Here is a 22,080-nt window from a genome sequence, read left to right as displayed (position 1 = left end):
GGGGGATGTTTGAAAAATTGGAAGCTCTCCTTAAAGGGTTTAGAGAGGAAACAAGAAAGAGAGTAGATGACATGAATAGGGATATGAATAGGCAGCGAAACGAGTAAGGGGGGAAGTGAAAAAGTCCAGAGAAAAATGGGAAGAATGGGATAAACGTTGGAAGGAGGAGAAAGACAAGGTTTGGGGTAAGCTAGAGAGCATTGAGAATAGACAGAGAGAGGTTGACGAACAGAGATCTAGAGAAATAAAACAGTTGGAAGAGCGGGTATCCAGTCTAGAAATTAGGAATGAGCATATGGGGAAAAAAACAGAAAATGAGGAAATAGTTCAAGGCAATGAAACGAACGTTCGAAGTGAGAATGAAAGATGGAAGAAAATACTCAGTGAGATCGAAAGAAGATTAGAGGGGGAAGAAAGGGCAAAGAGGAAAAATAACATAGTAGTCAAGAGATTAAAAGTGGAGAGTGAAACAGGAGAAGTGGAAATAACAAATCTTTTTCGAGATATTAGAGAGCAGGTAAGGGTAGAAGGAGTCAAGAGAATAGGAGGGACAAAGGAAGAAAAAGAAGGAATGTTTCTAGTAAAAGTGGTGAGTGAGGAGGGGAAAAAGAAAATTATGGAGAGAAAAAAATTATTGAGAGGAAGAAGGAAAGGAATTGAAGAAGATCTGTCATGGAGGGAGAGGAAAAGGAGATGGCAAATAGAGCAGAGGGCTTGGGTAGAGAGGAAAAGGGGCCATATGGTGTGGATAGAGAGAGAGACAGGTTATGGATAAATGGAGAGGAATGGTGCTAGGATGAAGAATTAGAAGAATTAAGGAAAAAAGGAAAAAGTCTTGAGAAAGGTAGGGGGAAGGGAGACGAAAAAGAGTCTAGAAATAAATCACACCGGGTTTCCAAACGGCAAAGGGGGAACAAAGTGAAGAGGAAAGAAGAGGGTGGGGAAGAGAGAAACGTGAAAATAGCTTTCTGGAATGTGTCAGGTTTGAAGAACAAGAATAAAGGATTTTGGGAGGAGTTAGAAAAGTGGGATGTGATTGTGATAAGTGAAACTTGAACAGATGAGAAGAACTGGAAAGGAATAAAAAAGCTGTTACCGAAAGGTTATGTGTGGACAATGCAAGAAGCAAGAAAAGAACACGTTAAAGGGAGAGGGATGGGCGGCATGGTGTCAGGGGTGAAAAAAGAATTAGCAGTAAAAGGGAGAAAAGATGGGAACATGGAGGAAAAGGATGGAACAATGATAAGAAAAATTATAATTGGGAAAGTAGAAATAGCAGTGGTGTGTGTATACAGAAGAAGAGGGGAAGAGGAAGGCTGAAGAGTAATAAGGAAGTGGATGGAGGAAAAGAAGGAAGAATTGGTTTTAATAGGAGGGGACTTGAATGCATGGACTGGCGAACAAGGGAGGGTTATGGGATGAAGAAAAGGAGGCATTTATAAGGAATTCCAAACATAGAGAGACGGACAGGGAGGGGAGGAAGATACTAGACATGATAGGAGAAACAGGATGGTTTATATGCAATGGTAATATGAAAGGAGATCAGGAAGGAGAGATCACATTCATAGGAAAGGGAGCAACAGTAATAGAATACATCTTGGCTGAAGAAAGAATGCGGCATATGATAGGGAGTAGGAAGGTAGGGAATGAGATAGGGTCCGAGTACTTCCCGGTCATAGTTACACTAAGAAGAGGCGTCAGTAAGCGCGGCAGAGGGAGAAAGGAAAAAGGGTGCGAACGAAACACGAAAATGGGAATCTGGGGGGTAGATAAATTAAAAGAGTTTAAACAAAAGATGGAAAAGGAGAAGGTTAGGAATGAAAAAGAGGAGGGAATAGACTCGTTAATTGAAAGGTTGAAGGGGTCAATTGAAAAGGTAAAGGATGAGCTGGTACTAATGAAGAAAGAGTAGGGGGAAAGAGAGGCTGGTGGGACGAGGAATGCTGGGAGAGTAAAGAGAGAATAAAAGAGTGTGTGAGCAAATGAAGAAGAGGGGAAATGGAGAAGGAGGAGTATAACTAGAGGAAAAAAGAACATGAGAAGATGCTGGAAATAAAAAGACAGAGGGGAAAGGAAGAATATAAAGCAGAGATAGAAAAAGCGATCAAAGAAGGTAGGGTGTGGTATGTGATAAATAGGGATAGAGGGGAAAGGAAGGACGTTAACGAAGAAATAGAAATGGAGGAATGGATGGATTATTTTAAGGGTCTATTAGGGGGAGAGCAAAATAAGATCAAAGGGGAAAAGTGTAGGATAGTCCAAGGAGAAATGGAGGAAGGAAACGAGATAACAAGAGAAGAAGTGGATGAGGCAATAAATAGGTTAAAAAGAAACAAGGCGACGGGAGAAGATGGGATGGAGAATGAAGCGATGAAGTTTGGAGGAGAACGGATTAGGGATGGGATGTGGAAGATATGCAACAAGGTATGGAAAGGGGAAGGTTGGCCGGAAGAGTGGACGACGGGACTGGTGGTACCGCTTGTCAAGAAAGGGGAAGGAAAGAAGGTAGAGGAATACAGAGGGATCACTCTCATGTCAGTCGGCTATAAAATAAATGCAGAAATCTTAAGAAATAGGTTGGAGAGTCAGGTAGAACAAAAAGAAAGTATCCCACATAATCAGACGGGATTTAGAAAAGGAATGGGAACTATAGACAACATCTGCGTACTTAACTATGTAGTTAACAGAAAATTGGTGAAAAAGAAAGGGAGATTAGTCGCTTTGTTCGTAGATTTCAAAGCAGCATTTGACTCAGTGAATAGAAAAGTACTATGGCAGGCAATGAAAGAGAAGGGTGTAAAGGAAAAGTTAGTGGAGAGGATAAAGGAAATTTTTCCTGAAACCAGGATTAGGGTGAAAATAGGAAAGAAAAAAGGGCAGGTTTTATGGACAAGCCGAGGTCTAAGACAAGGGTGCCCTTTGAGTCCGTTACTATTTAGTATCCTATTGGCAGACTTAGAGGAGAAGGTAAAGGAGAAAGGGAAAGGAGGAACGGTTTTGGGTAATAGCAAACTATACTCTCTAGCACACGCGGACGATGTAGTTCTATTAGCAGATGATGGGAAGGGGATGAACCTAATGATGAGAATCTTCGAAGAGTATGTGGGAACAAAAGAGCTGACGGTGAACGTAGATAAGACAAAGGTGATGTGTTTCAGAAATAGAAAGAGCAAAATAAATTACTTTTGGAAGATGAACGGACAAAAAGTGGAAATTGTGGAGGAGTTCTGTTACCTAGGTTTTTGGTTTGAGACAGAAGGGGGAAACGAGCTGCAGGTGAAGAAAAGAATTGAATGTGCAAGTAAAGTAATGGGCCAAGTATGGGGTATAGGAAAGAGAAGGTTCAAGAACGATTGAAGAATGAGGCTCTGGTTGTTTGATGCGTTGGTGTGGGCGGTATTCTGTTATGGTGTGGAGATCTGGGGATGGAAGGAACATAGGAAAGTAGAGAGTATACATGAGCGATTCCTGAGGTGGGTAATGGGGGTTAGCTGGAGTTGCCCAGGATATATGTTAAAAGAAGAGTTAGGAAGAGAAAATATGGTTACTAGACAAATTAAGAGAGCATGGAGGTTTGAAGAGAAGCTAAAAAGGGGAGAGGGAAGTAAAATTAGACAAGCATGTTTCGGCGAAATTAGGAACAATGAAGCGAGAGGTAATGTGGGAAATTCAAAATGGGAGGAAGAAAGAAGAAAAATGAGAAGGGTGTGTAATATTCGAGAAGGGGTTATGCAGTTATTCGTTTCAAAACTTTTAAATATCTGTCATACTTACTCAAATTTATTCCACAATGATGTAATATGACAAAATTGCAAAATTTTTCTTGAAAATCTTTCAAACCCTTTTAAAATTTTTTTTAATCTCCCATGAATTTCAAGAAGTTTTTTCACGTTCTGACATTATTCAGTTTACCTAAAAAATTTTTAAAACTTGAAAAATTAAAAAAAAGGTCTCAACGCCTATATACTTTTAAACCACATTTTAAAGTATTTGAAATTTAAAATTATTCTTTTAAAATAAAACCGAAACCATTTCGCCTCAGATCTTTTATAATTATTAAAAAACTTCTAACTCTTTTATTCGAGGTCTTCGGGCACTTTCATACCGGAGCGGTAATTAATGGAAATGATTCGATAAAAAAATACACTATTAGAAAAATCAACTGTGTCATTTTCACAATAATTATATAAATAAACTGTTTTCTTGATACATTTTAAAGAGTTTTTTAACGGCTCTACATGACAAAAGACACATAACAGTCAAAACAACTAGAATAAAGTTACTACTAGTGCCGCCACATGGTCGTTTTCAAAAAATGAAAAACTTTTTGTTGTAAATGATCTTTCTTGAAAATTAGTCTTTTTTGCTTGAACATTAAAACTTTTTTTTTAATTTCATTATATTATTGAAAAATTAACTATTTTGTTATAAATTTATTTATTAGTCTTTTTGACTTGAAAATTCAATTATTTGGCTAAAAATTAAAGTTTTGTGTTCAAACTTCGTCTCCTAAACTTGAAAGTAAAACTTTTTGGTCGAAAATTAATTTTTCTTGTTTAAAAATTAACTTTTTTGTTGTCAATTAATTTTTTTGTTGAAAATGATTTTTTCGTATGAAAGTAATTTTTTTGTATATTTCACTATTTTCATAGAAATTTCATTATCTTAACAATTTAACTGCATGTTTTGTTTAATGGCTACTTTTTATTATCCTTTTTGATTGAAAATCCATCTTTTTCTGAAAAAAGTAGTGTATTCCACTCGAAAATTTAACCATTTGGCTAAAAATTCAAATCTCTTGTTCGAAAATTCGTCTCTTTTACTTGAAAGTTGAACTATTGTGTTCAAGATTAATTTTTCTTGGTTGACAATAAACTTTTTTGTTGAAAATGTCACTAATGTACATTGTTAAAAATTGAGTATGTTTTAACTTGAAAACAAGGAATGTCATGCCTACAATAAAGTTATTTAAAAGAATTATCATCCCCCTACTATTGAAAAATCACTCTATTTCGCCTGTTTTGAGAGCATTTTGGTCTTTGAAGTCTGTAATAAATAATAGACAAGGCCTAATTCAAATATCTTTTATTGGAATTCAATAAATTCAATGTACATTTTTTGACATACTTTAATTCAAATTCTAATTAAAAAAACAATTATTAATGAAATCATTCATTTACTTTACATCCCGAGGAGGATAATATCTCGAGTTACATAATTTGTTCTAGAGTAAATTTACATATTTGTTTAATAATTATTTCTCGACACTCGCTTTACACTATAGACAGGCTTTCTTGTGTACAACTCTAATATTATTGAAAAATGGCAGTAGTGCTCAAACATACGTAGACCCAAAAAAATTTGGCAGTTTTAGCTAATATGTTAGATATATATCGTGCGTGAGACTCTTATAGAACATTTATGGCAAGTGCTTTGTATTTCAAGCAATTAATGACTATTTAAATTTAAAAAATAAGATTTTAACTAAAATTAACAAACGAATTTTAAATATTAAATCTCAAGATTTTATATTCCAATATTTAAAAATTGTACCGAAATAATATTTTTTTAAATCAAATATTAATTGAAGATACCCTGTTTTGTTCTTAACTTGGAAAGCCCGTTTAAATAATAATTGGGTTACGCTTAGTTTACATTTTGCAAAAAATGTATGCAGACATCAATGGAATATTACGTATTAGGTATAGATTGAGTTTTTTCAACATTTAGTTTCAACAAAATCTGTTTTTAAACGTGGAGACAATTGTTTTCATATCGTGCAGTATTTGATACATTCGTTGGAACACATACATTTATTAATACGTATTATAACAATTGGCAAAATTGTTATTAATTAATTGCAAATAACTTAAGAGGAAATTGCATTTGGCCCGATGTTCAATTTAACATTTGATGAATTTAATTTAAAGAGAAAAAATGGGTCATCAATCGTCTTTTTGAATACTGTATAGTGTTTGAAGTAATAAAAGATGTGGTTGAAAGGTTTTTTATTTTTTCAATATTTTCGCAGAAATTGTTAATTTCAATTTAGACCATATTTTAACAAGTTTGATGTCTGCTATTATTGATCGTACGATAGAAATACTCAAAAAATCAAAAACAATTTTTTTCTATAGGAATTCTCACTTATATTAATAAACAAATATACAAAAATTACTATTTTTTATAAACAAATTAATGAGCAAATATGCTTTCTTAAGGATTAAGATGACTCAGATATTTTATTCCACAAAATTTTCATCGCCATATACGTAAAAGTAATATTTAATTACGAATTAAAACTTTTTATTTTTTTTAAACAAATGTGATGAATAAATGTGCAATTCAGTCATTTTGTGGTGAATAGGCTTTGTTCTTGAACTATATTAACTATTAGTATCACCACAATGATCTCCTTCGTGGATAATTTGCCAGCAGGCAAATATTATTGCGTTTAAATAATTTTATAAACAAATGAATGACTTTGTTACTTTTTAATGCATAAACGTAGTTTTTCGGGAAATCTGATTGTGAAAAATCAAAAGTCTATATATTAAAAAATCCATTATTAAACAATAATTTATATTTTTATAGGATATCAAAACATTCTATTCAGATTATCACACTTTCTAAGCAGGAAAAGCAATATTCGAAAAATCACACATTTCTATAAATTGCTAATTTCAAGTTATCCTTTATTTAGAATTAAAAGCGCATTAAATTGAAAGAAAAAATTAACGATTTTGAATTGAAAAAGTTTAAAATTAAACAATTTTACGTCACGTAAAATGTTGAAAAAAAGTAAACATTTCGAATGGAATGAAAAGAAATTTAACTTGTATCAATTCCAAATAAATGCGTTTATAATAAGAAAATTAAAAAATCAAAATGTTAAAAATTAAAACATTTTTAATCACTTGCACTCCAAATTGATATTCTTGAAACCTCAATTTTAAAAATTAAACAATTTAATTTGACAGGAGTTGAAATTATATCATTTTTATTTTACAGCGTTCAAAATTGAACAATTTTACCTATAATAATTGACGAATCTCTGATTGAATGACTTAATGTTGCTCAATTGTACATTGTTTCCATTAAATTTATTTTAGCAATTAACCTTTTCCACCGTAAAATAAAGTGATGTCAAAAATTGTTACTGGAACATAATTTTTTCTCTCCATGAAAAGCCGAAAACATATCTTTTACATACCACCTAAAAAGTTCACTTGTTTCTTAAATTTTATAATAATGTTCAATAAAATGTTATGGAATAAAACAGCTGAGTCTTTTCAATCCTTAGGAAACAACATGTAAACAAAATAGAAGACCCTAATTTTGGAGAAAATACTTAAAAAATTATATCGATTTATTTCGTTTTTATTTTTGCAGTACCCTTAGCATCGAAGAACAATAATTTAAAATTGTGCATTAAATAAACAGAATATAAGAAATGATATTTTCCTTAATTTGTTTTCCATTTTGTTTTTAATTTCGAACACTTTCTGCGTATATTTGTATAGAAGTATTGTTCTAGCTCGAGTAATATTATTAAGATAAGATATTAAAATTGTCAAAATGTGGTCCAATTTTCAGTCAACAATATTTTCCACAATTATGAAAATTATACAAAACACTTCGATCACATTATTTACTATCCGAATCACTATGCAATAACAATATTTGATTTTATTCAATTATTTTTAAAAAAGTAGTAATTTACTTGCAATAATAACTGAAATTGTATTATAAAGAAAATTAAACAAGACATTTTTTAATCATAATTATAATAATGAATAATGCGGGAATCAATTTTAATTTGTAATTTGCAATTAAACTCATAATGTGGATTTTGCCATTTTTGGTATGTAGATTCTCTTATCAAAATCGTCCTTTCACTCTATTTGTTTGGGTCTTTGGTATTATTATCGTAATAGTAAGCACACTGAGCCATCGCCAATTCAAGAAAAAAAATCGTCACGCCTTACGCACTATTTATAAGTAAAATGGCGAGTTTTTATTGCTGACGAATCCACTTAGAAACTTTCCTAATTTCGAGCGCTATTTATAATTAAATAAATATATAATATTTAATATATATTTATATATTATATTGAAGATCCTACCTATTATAGGTATACTTCTTTTTATAAGCGTAATATTTCGATCCTCCTAACTTTGTAAGTAGGGCTACGTTTTCACTAAAAGTACGCAAGAATGTCGCTATCTAAATTATTAAAATGCGACGAATGATCAAAGAATGATCATTTTCGTAATTGCAAGCTTATAATTATAATATTGAGGAAAAATACTCATTTGTACTGAGATGCAAAATCGTAAACTATTAGATTCAAATTAAATATTCGTAGAGACGGAGTGCCAAAAATTAGATCAAGTATTATTAATTACATATATAGTAAAGGTTAGCAGGTTTTCTGTAACAGAGATTTCATTTAACACTTCAGATTTAAACTTCAGTTACTGAGTCTGTTAACAGTTATTAAACATTTTTCATGTTCACATAAAATTAATGGGAAGAGGAAGATTCCGCCTTAGCTACCTGTGTATGTTTTCCCCTCTGCGACTTCTCCTCACTCAGCAAAACTGCTCCCATCGACCCTGGTCAGCGGAAGTCCTTTGTATCTAATGAAAACTAAAATGAGAAATAAAACAATTTTTTAATTTAACACTTGGTAATTGACAAATATAATATTCGAATTCTACCAATTATAACGTTTCTAGTGTTATGTTATTCGACTTAAAAAGTTGAAAATTAAAGAATAAATGTTCAAATTTTTGTGACATTTTATGGAAAAATTTGCAATTTTACCCATATCAACTGCAGTAGCTTTAATTTATTTGTGCAATATTTTAATTGAACTGGGGAAACTATAGATTCTAAAATTTTGTCTGATCTGAAAACTTATTAACCAACATCATAAATTAGGTTTATTTCTTAAACAAGCACATTTCTCAAAATAATCCTTGAAGAATTTTGCACTCATATTGCAAAAGCATTAAAAGTCTGATTCCTACTCCTCAACAAGCATAATACAATTTTTTATCGTTTAACTAGTCACATTTTACTCAAAATTATCCTTTTAATAGTTTGCCTTAAAAAGTTTGTTTTCTTTTTATATAAAACATGAATAAAACAAATGAAAATAAAATAAAAAATTATGAAAATTAATTAGTAATACTATTTTAACACATAAAAAGTAGAATATTGTATTTTTTAAATTACCAAGTGCTAATTTAAAAAAAAGGTAATATTCCGCATTTTAGTCCTTATAAGGTACAAAAGAATCTCGCTGACCAGGCTCGGCGACAGTAGTTCGTCTTAGTCAGGGGAAGCCGCATAGTCAGGACAACGCACGCAGGTAGCCGGAGCGAATTAATCATCGCTCAAATCAATCATATTTGGTGCATTTTCTCTAAAAGAAAATATTGATCATAATAATAACAATTTAATCTATTATAGAATATACAATGAAATAATAACGTTTCTTTGTTTATTAATTATTTTTCAGACACAGCTTTTTTTTATAAATCTACTTAAGCAAGTTATTTAATCTTGAATAGTTTTTTGGGTTTATTTTCATTCTTAAATGTGGATTAATGTTTTATACATATCAAAAGCTATTTTAGTCGTACTGTCCCATGAAAAGAAAGATTTAGGTACTGTAAATAGTGATATTTATTAAGTAATGAGCTGGTCCCTGTGGGATTTTAGAAGTTCTTTATGCACGTTTCTAGAATTTATTATAAACTCTGAAATATTTATTCTTACCTTCATGAAAAAAATAAGCTTTTAAATAAATATAATGGTGAATAAATAATTATAAATAATAAAAGGTGTTGATGTACTCGGAAACAAACTGAGTAAAAAATGAAGCGACTGTGAGAAACGACCTTTTCAGAAAAAAATTATTATCTCTACAACCTTATGACTAATTGTAAATATTTCATTTCTATATTTCACGGACGGAAAGTTCGTTACATTCTGTGGTCCATGATGATGGAAGTTTCTTTTTTAGCAGTCGCTTTTTGTCATGATAAGAAAAGGAAATTTGAAATTAATGAACCTTATTAAATCAACGAAATGCCATATGTCTACTGTTTCTGTTGTATTATCTTTATCTGTACTTTTTTTGTTTTATTTTTGCGTTTCTTCCTGTCTGGAGACATCCTACTAGAGTGAAATTCAGGAAGAAAGGTTTTATCAGAAACAGATGAATATGAAAAATGTTACACGTGGCAGTGTTTGAAAAATGATTTTACTTTTTACTGAATTACCGGCGATTTGTTTTAGAGCACCCGTTACACGGACTAGAACTAAAGTTTTTAGAATATTCTGAGATATTTTTTAAAACTTTTTTATATAATTATTTTTTGAATCTCAGGGACCTTGGTAAAGCTTAATTTTGTATAAACTTACGTCGTATCTGTCATAGTTGTCAATATTTTACATCATAAAGTCTATACAAATAAATATAAATGTCAAGAAAATAATAAATAACGTAATCGTATAAAAATTAAGTACGAGTAAAAATTGTAATTTTAATTATTAGCGAATAAGAATATAAAATATCTAAATTATGAATCACGTTAAATTAAAAATGACTAGAAACTTTGCGATTGCAGAAACGTGCACACCGGTTTCTCTCGTAGTGAAATATTTATAATTTAATTAATAGTAACTAAGAGTAGGTTTAGATTTTTTCCTCAGGAGTTACTGAATTTGTCAGTAGAGAATCTTGCGAAAAGTATGTTGGATGTTGGCAGAGAAGTCTACTATTAATGACATATTTTGTTAATTAATTTAATATTTATCTATTTTAATTTCAAATTAAGTGATAATCAATTTAAAAATATAAATAATTGTAAATTAATTACAATTTTCTACGCCGAATCTATATTTTATCTTTCATGAAATTTGACTTCTCTCTCTAAATCACGTACTTTTCTACTCACAGCAACATTTGCCAACGTGTTTAGTGTTTATATTTAGACATTTACAATTCTATGAAAATATTTCTGCGGATTGAATATGAACGAGAGGAAGGATCGTTTTCGTAAATAATTTAAAAATAATTAGATTTTTAATTTCGTATCTCAAATTATTTTAAGACCCAATATATTTCAAATTAGGCAGATTTTACATTAAAAGTCCCAGAAATTCTCAGCGACGAAATTCGTTTATTTTTAGACTAAATCAGGCGGCACGTAATTTTTCGACCTGAATATACAAATTTTTCACGAAATTACAATTATTTGAATTTTGAAATCTATTAAGAGACTAATTTTTCTTTTGAATCATTATAGTTTTTTATCTAATTTAAATTTTCCAATTTTTTTTCAAAATCTGGTGGATTTTATCGTGAGAAGGAAGAAGTAAGAAGGAGCGAACGGAGTGCTCTTGGAGTACACCAGTGCAGGATAAACGAATGCGGTATTAGTTTAGGATTATGATTTGAAAATTCCATTTTCACGAAAAAAAATTTCCTTTCCACAAAAATGGGTTAACCCGTATTCAATTGATAGAGTGCCTTAAGATAAATGGAAAAATTTGAAATCATTTTCTGTTTTGAAAAAATAATTTTAAAAGAATGTTTTACAATATTTCAAAACAGAAACAAGTTTTTGACGTGTAGATTTGTATCTTTTTTGGTTCTCTGAACATTTAATTTTAAATTTTTAAGCGTTTGGATTACAAATTGTTTTATCTTTAATTTAAAAAGTTAAAAATTAAAGACAGTTCTATTTTGAGTGTTCTAAAGTGCAGTTTACTTCTTAAACTTAAAATCATAAAATTTTTAGTTTAAAGTGCTCGAATCTTTCAATTTCAATGACCTTAAAAAATCGATGTGAACAAGAAAAAATTGGTAATTTTTTCAATTATTAAAACGGCCATCCAGAAAAAATCTAAAATCGGGGTTTTCCAAAAATCTTCTTTATTTTTTTCTTCGAATTTTAAAAACATGAAAAGAAGATTTTCTGGAAAACCCCAAATTTCTATTTTTTTCAACATTTAAAAAAAGTTTCTGCATATAAGTAAGCCATCCCATCAGTTGTATATGGGCCAATCCATGTTTGATTTTCGGGGTCGAAAGAATTTTTTTCGTTAATTAGTATTTTCAACTTTTTCATCTTTTTATTTTTGAGGCCGGGAGACTTTTTTTTAAAGATAAAATGTTCAAATTTTACTCCTAAACGAAAAAATATATCACAAAAGAGTAGAAGGAATATTTTAAAGTAATTTTCTATATCATTTTAATTTTGTTTTGTTTCTTTCCTTTTTTCCAGAAAATTGCGAAATTCGATTTTATGAAGAAAAAGATATCCTATCCACGAAAATAGTTTTACCCGCATAAAAGTCATCGAATGTGTTCACTATAAAAGGCCAGATTGAGCAAAGAATTGGACTTCAAATAGAAAATCGGAAAATCTGAATTAGGTCAAAAGCTTAAAAAAAAGTTGAGTTTTTCTGAAAAATAGACGTCAAAATTCAAATACTCATAACTTCGTGTAGAATTTATTTCAAATCGGAAAATCCGTATCGCCTAATTTCCTCAAAAAATCTTATTTTTATGCTGAAAGATTCTGTTACCCAAGCATAAATCCTACCTCATTTGAAATAGATTCAGTTCGAATGATTTAATAAAACACGAATTTAAAGTTTTTTTCAAATTTACAGAAATTAAAATTTAAGTTAAATATAAATACCTTAAGTGAATGGGAAAATTAGGTCGTTGGCTAAAAACCTAGGGAAATAGCTAAATGCAGGCGTTTATGAAAATCATCCATTCAAGAACATATAAAAAATCGTTTTTATTGCATAATGAATAATGAAATAATAATAAAATTTTCTCTAGTTCCTGGCTTATTAAAAAACTTTAAACTCTTTCAAGTAATTTCTCGAAATTCCTAGAGCGTTTTTTTAGTTATTAAGAATTAGTCTATATTTTGCTTTATTATTCATTTTAAGTTTACTGTTGCAACAATTAATTCATAACTTTTTATTTAATTAAATATTCAATCGACTTTAACGTATTTTAATTTTAAACTCTAAGTTAAATCTAGTTCAATGATTCTAACGCAACATTCAACATCGATTTTAAACAAAGTTTTGAAAATTCAAAAGATTGTCGCTTATAAAATTAATTAAAAAGATTAAATAAAAATTCTTTATTCAACAATTTCGATTTATTCTCCAACGATTGCAAATCCTTTCATAACAGATACGAGTTGAATATAATTTTATTTTAAACTCAAAATGAATTATTATAAAACAATAATAACAACGTCACGCTATTTTGAATACTTTTTATATGTTACTAAGTCAAATATTTTAGAAAATAGTTGATTTTTCAATCCGAAGAGAATAATTTTCATCTAAGAAAAATGATTATTGTATACGAATAGATGAAGTTTTAAGAAACAAAGAAATTATTTTAGATCAAACAGTTGAATTTACAACCTAATAGTTGAAATTTTAAGTCAAAGAAACGAAGCTTAAATCCAAAAGTTGAATTTTTAACCCACAAAGACGAAATGTTAACGAATTAGTCGAATTTTTAATCAAGCAGATGATATTTCAATTTTCTACCGAAAAAGACGCAAATTTCAAATTTTCAACCAAATGGTAGAATTAAAAAAAAAAAAAATTAAACCCAATCCGTTGAATTTTTAAATATATCATCGATTTTTGAAGCCGAAAAGCCAATTTTTAAAATACAATGCATTTTTAACTAAAAACTTTTGTACTAAAAAAAACTAATTTTTAAGAAAGCAGTTGAATTTTCGAATGAAAAAGATGATTAAAAAAAAAGTTGAATTCACAACAAACATAAAATTAATTTTTAAACACACAGTTTCACTTACAACAAAATAATTGAACTTTCAAGCAAAAGGCACACATTTATAACAAAATAGTGGAATTATTGACAAAATAGTTGAATTAACAATCAAATACTTAAATTTTCAAGCTCAAATTACCAATTCTTGAGAACGCCGTTTAATTTTCAATTCGAAAAATTTAATTTTCTGTTCGAAAATCGAATGTTAAAAAAAAAACGTTTATTTTTAACAAAATGATTATATTTTCAACCAAAAAGCTGTATTTTGAATAAATTAATTAAATATTAAACAAACTAGTTGAACTCTTAACTAAAATGATGGTTTCATAAAAAAATGAATTTCTAACAAAGAAGTTCAAATTTTAACCACAAAGTTGAATTTTCAATATAAAAATTATTTCTAAATAAAATGTAATAGTTGATATTTGAACAGAAAATTAAAAAATCAAAAAACAGTCGAATTCAACTAAAAACGTCAATTCTAAACGAAAAATCTAATAGTTAATATATCAATTTGAAAATATATTTATTTTAATTTAATAAATAAACAGTCAAGTTCGACAAAAAACATCAATTTTCAACATAATAGTGAAATCCACAACCAAAGCAGAATCACTTTTAAACAAAAAGTTGCATATTTAACTAAAAAAGAACATTTTTACCAAAGGAGATGAATTTTCAAACCAGTAAGACGATTTTTAAACTAGAGCTGAATTTTTAACCCGAAAATTTGAATTTCCAATTAAATAGTTGTGTCAACTAAAAAAAAATACAATTTTGGACAAAAAAATTTTTTCTTCAACAAAACATTTGAAGTTTTAACCCAAACATACAAACTTTGCACCAAACTTTTGAATTTATGATCCTAAAATATGAGGTTTCAACCAGATTAAAAAAATTAAATAGCTAATTCTTCAGTTGTAAAAAATCGAGTTTTTACCAAAAAGAACATATTTTCAACCAAAAAAATGGACCTCCAAGTAATAAAATTAAATTTTAACTAAATAGTTTATCTTTCAACGAAGCAGTTGAATTTTCAATTAAAAACATTTTTTTCCAAAAAAGACGAATTTACAGCAAAATACATAAATTTTCAAACAAATTGTTGAATTTATAACTAAAAACTGGCAATTTTCAGCAATTAATAGAATAGTAAGATTTTCAGATAAAAAAAATTAATTTTTAAACTGTTAACCCGCACTTCCTGGAAGCGTGACGTAACTTCTGAATAGCCCCATATCAAAATCAACGATTTTCCTACACACCCGCGTTTAGTTCATTCCCTAGATTTTCATCCGGACTTCTAATTTAACTAATTACCTATAACATTAATAAATGCAGTAATTTCCTGCGGGATTTCTTACTGTAGTTCTGAAATAATGATTTTTCTTTGTTACGAAATTGAAAACGAGCCTTCCGACTAACTATCACGCGTCTAATAATCCTACAACCTCGAATATAATCTCGAAAATACTGTACATAAAGACATTTCTACTCGATTTAACGGTCTCTTAAAGACAACTCATAAGAGCGCTAAAAGAATTATTACGGACGTACGAAAGTTTTCGCTTCGCACATATGGTATATATGTCTAAAATGAGTAATGTGTTTCATAATGTAATAATATATGATAGGCGAACGTGGCTATTTTGGTGATGGCTGGACTAGACGGGAACTAGGGAAAAAGCTCAGATCTCATCGAGTGGATGGACGCGATTCGCGCGTCTCAAATTACGTGTTCATCTCTTCAGGAAATGGAAGAAACCTTTTCTTTTGTCGGGAGGTGGTGCCATCAACATCGGAACTTGGTTTTTATGCGTTATGTGAATCTGAAAATTAAACAGTTAAATTAGCATTTTTTTTCAAAGTAGTTAAAAAAAGTATAAAATGACAATTATTCAAAGTAAGCACCGAACGCCTACAAAAAGGGTTTCGTAGTCTGTTAAGACGTTAATTAAGTCGTTGAAACCTCCTCCACCTATATTTACCATTCCCTACCCCCCCCCCCCCCCCCCTAATTCCCCTACTTTTCCCTCGTCATCCCTACTGCCTCTCTCCACACTTCACCCTTTACTACCCCTCTCTTTCACATTTCCCCCTTTCCTCACTTCCCCATTTAACACATACCTTCTCATACTTCCCTCCCCCAGCCATCATTTTCCCTCTCCTATTAACATGCTCTACCCTACAAGCCCTACCTTCATTTCGCTCACTATTCTCTCTCACACTCAATCATTTCCCCTACTTCTCCTTCCTAATTTTTCTGCAATTCCTCTAATTACCCTTCCCTTATTTCCCCTTCAATTTTTCAACTTTTATCTCACTTCATTTCCCCTGCTTCTCTTCCCCTTAGTACCCTACTCTCCCTCTTCTAAATTTCTCGCACTTCCCTTATTCTTTCTCCCCTCATTATCCCTATCTCACCTTCTTACAAATCTTCCTCTTCACCTCCTTCAACTCTTCTTATTTTTCCACACATTTCCTCCTTCCCCTCCCCTACATTTCACTCGATTGTCCTACACCTCGTGCCCTCACTCACCCTCAATTCATTTCCCCTAATTTCACCTTACTTCCCCATTCCTAATTTCCCCAGTTTTTCTCCTCCCTGAATTTTCCCTCGTTTCTACTACTGCGCCTCCCCTCGCTTCCCATCGCTTCCTCTACCTCCCTTAATTTTCATCCCCTAATTTCTTCTTAATTCCTATACTGCCCCACCCCTAATATTCCCTCGAGAACCCTACTTCATCTCCCGTTATTCCCTTCTACTATCCCTCCCCTACTATCCTTCGCCTCATATACACTCACTTCGTTTTGCTTTTCCTCCCCTTACGTATTTTCCACTCACTTTCCCTTCCCAAATCCCCCCAACTTCTACTCCTCTAATTTACCCTCGCTTCCCCTTCTTTCCTAACTTTAGCTTCCCTAACTTCATCTTCTCTCCAGGAGAAAAAATATGACGGATGGACTCCCGACAGAAACTATTAAGGTTTCTGTTAGGGACTGCAAAGCACTAAAAATATTTAAACAATTCTTCTTGAATATTTGCGATTGAGAGTATTTTTAAAATCAAATTAGAACTTCCCCACAGTTCATCTCGGTTTTCACCTGACCCCACTCCCCTTCCTTAAATTTAGCAACCCCCTAAAACATCTAAAATCGATAATTTTGACATAAATTTTAAAATAAAATGAAGAATCTTTAACGAGCCAACAAATTTATTTTGATCAAAGTAGTAGATTTTACAATCAAAGAAAATCTGTTTAGCAAACAGCTTTTCTAGAGGAACAACTTGCATCGATTAAGTTATTTTTTTATATAAGTGAATGGACTTAGCACCGCTTAGCTTTCCCTAGCATTAGGAATAGAAATGGTACATTTATCATCAAGATCATTTATATATTGAATCATTTATTTTATAATAAACGCCAAATTGTTTAAAAAAGTACGATAATTTAGTAAAAATAATTTATTTAGTTGAAATTCTTAAAAATGTTATAATATTTAATTTGAATTATTAATTAAACCCCATCTTGATGAACGTCGAGATATAGTCTAGTCAGATTGTACATTTAGATGGAATTGACTTTAAATCTTAATTTTTTCTGCATTAAAGAAAAGAATGCCCCGAATTTTGCAGAAGCAGTTTGAACTGTCACTAAAATATTTTTTGAAAATGTTGCAAAAAATGAAGTTTTTCTAAATTGCGGGTTCCCATGGCTCCATAGGTTAATAGTAGCTATAATAGAAAATTAATGGATGGAAATTGTGCGAAAATCCCTAAAAAAATAATTCTATATCTGCAATATTTGTAGAGTAATAGTTTTTTAAAAGAGCCCGAGTTATTGGTATGTACGTCTAAAAAATACATACTCTTCAATTTAACATTTTTTGAACTTTTTTTTTTAGCATTGATGTTCGTAGTTGAAGTTTTTTGAAGAAATACTGTTTCTAAGCGTTTGTACGTACAAATAGTTGCAATAATACTGGACACAATTACTTTCAAATTATAAATATTAATTCTTAACTCTCGATTTATTGTTAATAATGATCCGCCTGTGGAAAGTTATGACAAGCCAATTTGGCGAAAGATTAATAATAAATTGATGGTAAAAGTTGGTTGAGGTCTAAATAAGGAAGTGTGTGAGAGGGAGAGGGAAGTCGTAACTCGCGACTGATAGAAGATTCTTTTTTTTTACACCAAATTTTATTTACTTTAATTATTACTTGTGATATTTTTATGTGTTCTCAGGTATTTGTATATACGTATGACCCTTGAATTTATCTTCAAAAAACAGAAAGAATAAAGAAGCAATAAGACATCCTGGATAGAGCAAGTCGATAAACGGTCAACATTGACTACTCGTATTATGCGAACTAATAAAGATAGAACAGTGTATTTTTTTGAGAATTGCTGAAGATTACGTTTACTTTTATTCACCGATAGATTATTTTCGCGTGGGAATAATGAATTTTGAACGGAAAATCAAAATTTAAAGAGTATGCGTTTTTATACAAGTACTCAAAAAAGATCGTGTTCCTTTGCAAGACTGTAACACAGAAACTATTGAAGATAAAACATTAATTTTGTTCATTTTCCTAGAATATTATCTATTTTTTAGGTTTTTGTGGCCCCGGGTAGGAAACCCTTACAGTTCCAGCAGGGCATCGGCCGTGCGTCCGCCGAATTTTTTTTCAAGGAGCCCAATGATAGAAAATGACTGAAGGGGATGTAGGGGAAGTAAGAAGAAATAAGGAGAAATGTGATGGAAAGCAGTAAGGAGTTATGGAGAAGGGGATGTAGGAGAAGCGAGTTGAGTAAAGGAAAGTAGGGCAAACAATTAGGAATGAGGGTGAGTAGGGGAAGGGGAGTGTTAGCTGGGGAAGCGTTTGAAGGGGGAGTAGAGGAGGAAGAAGCAGGAGAAGGGGAGGCAAAGGGTCAATAAATTTGCGTAAAAAGTAATTTTTTTAAATTCAATTAATAATTTTTTCTGTATATTTGAGTGACTCACTGTGCACGGGCCTTGCATCCAGGGTTCGCCGTCGATTTGCATGGGGAATCTTTTGAAAGTCTTAATGGTAACACTACTACACTGAGCTAATCTTCTACCGGAAGCCCGAAGTCCAGTTTTAACTTGACCCATGTGCAAACAATTCTCCAGTCCAATCACCTCGATGAGATTATCTCCTATATCTTTATTCAAAAAAATATATCTTAGATATTATTCAGCTAATCAGCTATACATTTTCAAGTAAATTAAAAAAATAGTGAAAATGATTTCGGACTATTAATCCTTAATTGAAATAATTTTATTTAAAGGGAAAGTTTAAGTACATTAATATAAATCATCACTATGATTCTTCTATGTTAAATTTTGTGTAATAAATATTTGAAAGCATACATATATTACGTAACGCTTTTTAAAGGATTTTTGCCTCGCCCCTTCCTTTTTTGACACTTTGTGACATTTCGGTATCCCGCCCACTCCCCCGATTTTTACATATGAAATATAAATGTCTTATATAAGCTTCAATCGAACAATGTGTATTGTGTTAACATAATACTAATATAAGAATACTTTTAATTAAATTCTTCAGACTTTTTCTTAATTTGTGAAAATTGATATAATTTAAAGATTAACTCAGACGGTAGATTAACTTAACACATTAGGGGGCCGGCCATGAACTCTTTTCCACTGTTTTAAATAATTTCTATTTCTTCCCCAAGTTTCAAGAAACTTCTCCTTTTTCTCGCTTGTTCGCTTGAATTTGAACTAAATCTATAGAACTTATTATTATCAATAGAATTATTAAATTCGTATCTTGGGTTGAAGATTAATTTTTGAACTGAGTATTTAACTCTTTGGTTGAAAATTCATCTATTTGGTTAAGGATTCAACTATTTTGATACAAATTCATTGTTTTTTTTAGAACTAATTTCCTTCACCGAAAATATATCGACTTTATTATTGGTTGAAAATTGATCTTTTGTAGTTAAATATTCATTTAATTCCTTGAAAGTTCGTCTTTTTCGGTAAAAAAATACATTTTAGTTGAAAAATCAACTACTTGGTTTAAGATTTAACTACTTTGTAACTAATATTGTTGTTGAAAATTCCACTCTTTAGTCATAAATTAAATTTTTTGTCAAAAGATTTATATTTTCAGTTTGAAAATTCTTCTTTTCTGTATAAAGTTCTTATTTTATGTAGGAAATTAATCTTCTTTTTAGAAAATAATACCCCTTGATTAAAAATTCAGTTTTGTGGGTTAAAAATTCACCTATCTGCTTAAAGGTTCAACTATTTTATTAAAAATTTAATTATTTTATTGAAAATCCAACTATTTTGTTTAAAATTATATTTTTTTGTCGCAAATTCAACTGATCTGTTGAAATTTCACTTTTTCATGTAAAAAATTAATCTTCTTCTTTGTCATTTATTGGTTGAAAATTGATTTCTTCTGGTAAAAAATTTATTTATTATGTCAAAAGTTCGTATTTTCCAGTAGAAAATTTCTTTTTGGTTGAAAAGTGAACTACGTGGTGTAAAGTTGAACAACTTTGTAAGAAATGCATTGTTTTTGGGGTTAAAGATTCATGATTTTAGTTGAAAATTCATCAAATTCAATCGTAAATTAATTTTTTCGTTGAAAATTTATATTTTTGGCTTGAAAATTCATATTTTTAGATCGAAAATACAACAATTTTTCAGGTAATCAAACTATTAGCTTTGTTAAAAAATTAAACTTGCAAGTTAAAAATTAAACTGTTGGTTTGAAAAATGAACTAATTTTTTAAAAATTTGATTTTTTGTTGAAAATTAATTTTTTTATCTGAAAATCTACCTATTTTATTTTTGTTTGAAAATTGTTCCTTTAAAAGTTAAAGTTTGTAAGCTAAGTTTATAAGTTTATAATTTTTTTTCCAATCATTCAGTAACAAATTAAAGGAACTTGGTTGAAAATGCAAATATTTGGATAAAAATTGATTTTATTGGTCAACAGTTCTACTACTTGGTGGAAAATTGAACTAATTTGTTAAAAATTCGTCTTTTTTGGTTGAACTCAACTTTTTTTATGTAGAATTAAAATCTTTTTTGTTTAAATGTTTACTACTACATGTTTCGTTGAAAATTCATTTTTTTAAATCAACTGCTTAGGCTAAAGTTGAACTACCTTGTAAAAAATGCATTTTTGATCGAAGATCCATAATGTTAGGTGAAAATTTATATTTTCGGGTTGAAAATTAAACCGTTTTGTGGAAAATGTGTATTTTTGGGTTTAAAACTCAACAGTTGCCATAAAAAGAAACTATTTGGTTCCTGTATATGTTTAAAATTCAACTAGTTGGCAGAAAATTAATCTATGTTGTTGAAAATTCATCTGTATAGGTGGAAAATTAATATTGTTTGTTGAAAATTCATCATTTTGGTTCAGTACTCAACTATTTTGTTATAATTTTTGTCATTTTAATGCTATTGAACCGGTTGAAAATTGTTTTTAACAATTCCATTTTCAGTTTAAAATTAATCTTTTTATTAGAGAATTTAACTATTTGGTTGAAAATTCAACTTTCTTGATAGAAAGGGAACTTTCTTGTTAAAAGTTCTTCTTTTTGGTTTAAAATTCAATTATTTTGTTTTTGATGGTTGAACTGTTTTGTTAAAAAAATATTTTTTTTCCGTTCAATTCAACTACATATTTTGTAAGTTATCTTTTGCGGTCGAAAATTCATGTTATGTAAAAAAATCATTCTTTTGGATTCAAAATCCGTCTTTCGTAGTAGAAAAGTATTCTTTTTTTTGTTTAAAACTTCATCACCCTTGGCTAAAAATGAACTTTATTTCAAAAATTTAACACGTCGGGTTGAAATTTTTTGATCGGAAAAATTTCACGTGTTAAAAAAAAACCTGCCCAAAGAATAACGTAATATATGGACGCTCCCCTCCGGGGTATATTTGTATAAGATTTGTTGAATTCTTGATCATCTCACCTTGGATTGCAACAGTGAGATCCACAGAATTGAAACTGCTTGTACTCAATTCCTTGTCAGGTCTCTTGCTCTTTCTTTTTGCGAGTCGATGCCTCGTATGATGTTCACCCCAGAGGTTTGAACCCCCATGAGTAAAAGGAATGTTTAGTAAAGCCACACCTTGAAGGGAAGGACCGTGTGCCAAGTCCAAAGGTACGCCATCACACTGAAATCAATTTTTAAATATTTTTT

The 22,080-nt window shown here is 30.3% G+C and overlaps 1 protein-coding gene across 3 annotated transcripts in view; it reads right to left on the bottom strand.

Annotated features, from left to right (window-relative positions):
• Positions 1-14,996: 14,996 nt before the first annotated feature.
• LOC117174453 (diacylglycerol kinase 1) overlaps positions 14,997-22,080 on the bottom strand; it is a 367,927-nt gene continuing 360,843 nt past the window's right edge. For all 3 annotated transcript variants that reach the window (XM_033363593.1, XM_033363595.1, XM_033363594.1), the window contains 3 exons: positions 21,850-22,054; positions 18,869-19,050; positions 14,997-15,688 (listed from right to left, as the gene is read on the bottom strand). In XM_033363593.1, coding sequence (XP_033219484.1) covers positions 15,599-15,688; positions 18,869-19,050; positions 21,850-22,054 — 477 coding nt within the window. In that variant the 3' untranslated portion in view covers positions 14,997-15,598. The remainder of the gene's footprint in view (positions 15,689-18,868; positions 19,051-21,849; positions 22,055-22,080) is intronic.

Source organism: Belonocnema kinseyi, chromosome 6 (genome assembly GCF_010883055.1).
Source record: "Belonocnema kinseyi isolate 2016_QV_RU_SX_M_011 chromosome 6, B_treatae_v1, whole genome shotgun sequence".
Taxonomy (NCBI): Eukaryota; Metazoa; Arthropoda; class Insecta; order Hymenoptera; family Cynipidae; genus Belonocnema; species Belonocnema kinseyi.
The sequence above is the reverse complement of the archived record's forward strand: the minus strand, read 5'-3'. Positions and strand labels throughout refer to the sequence as shown.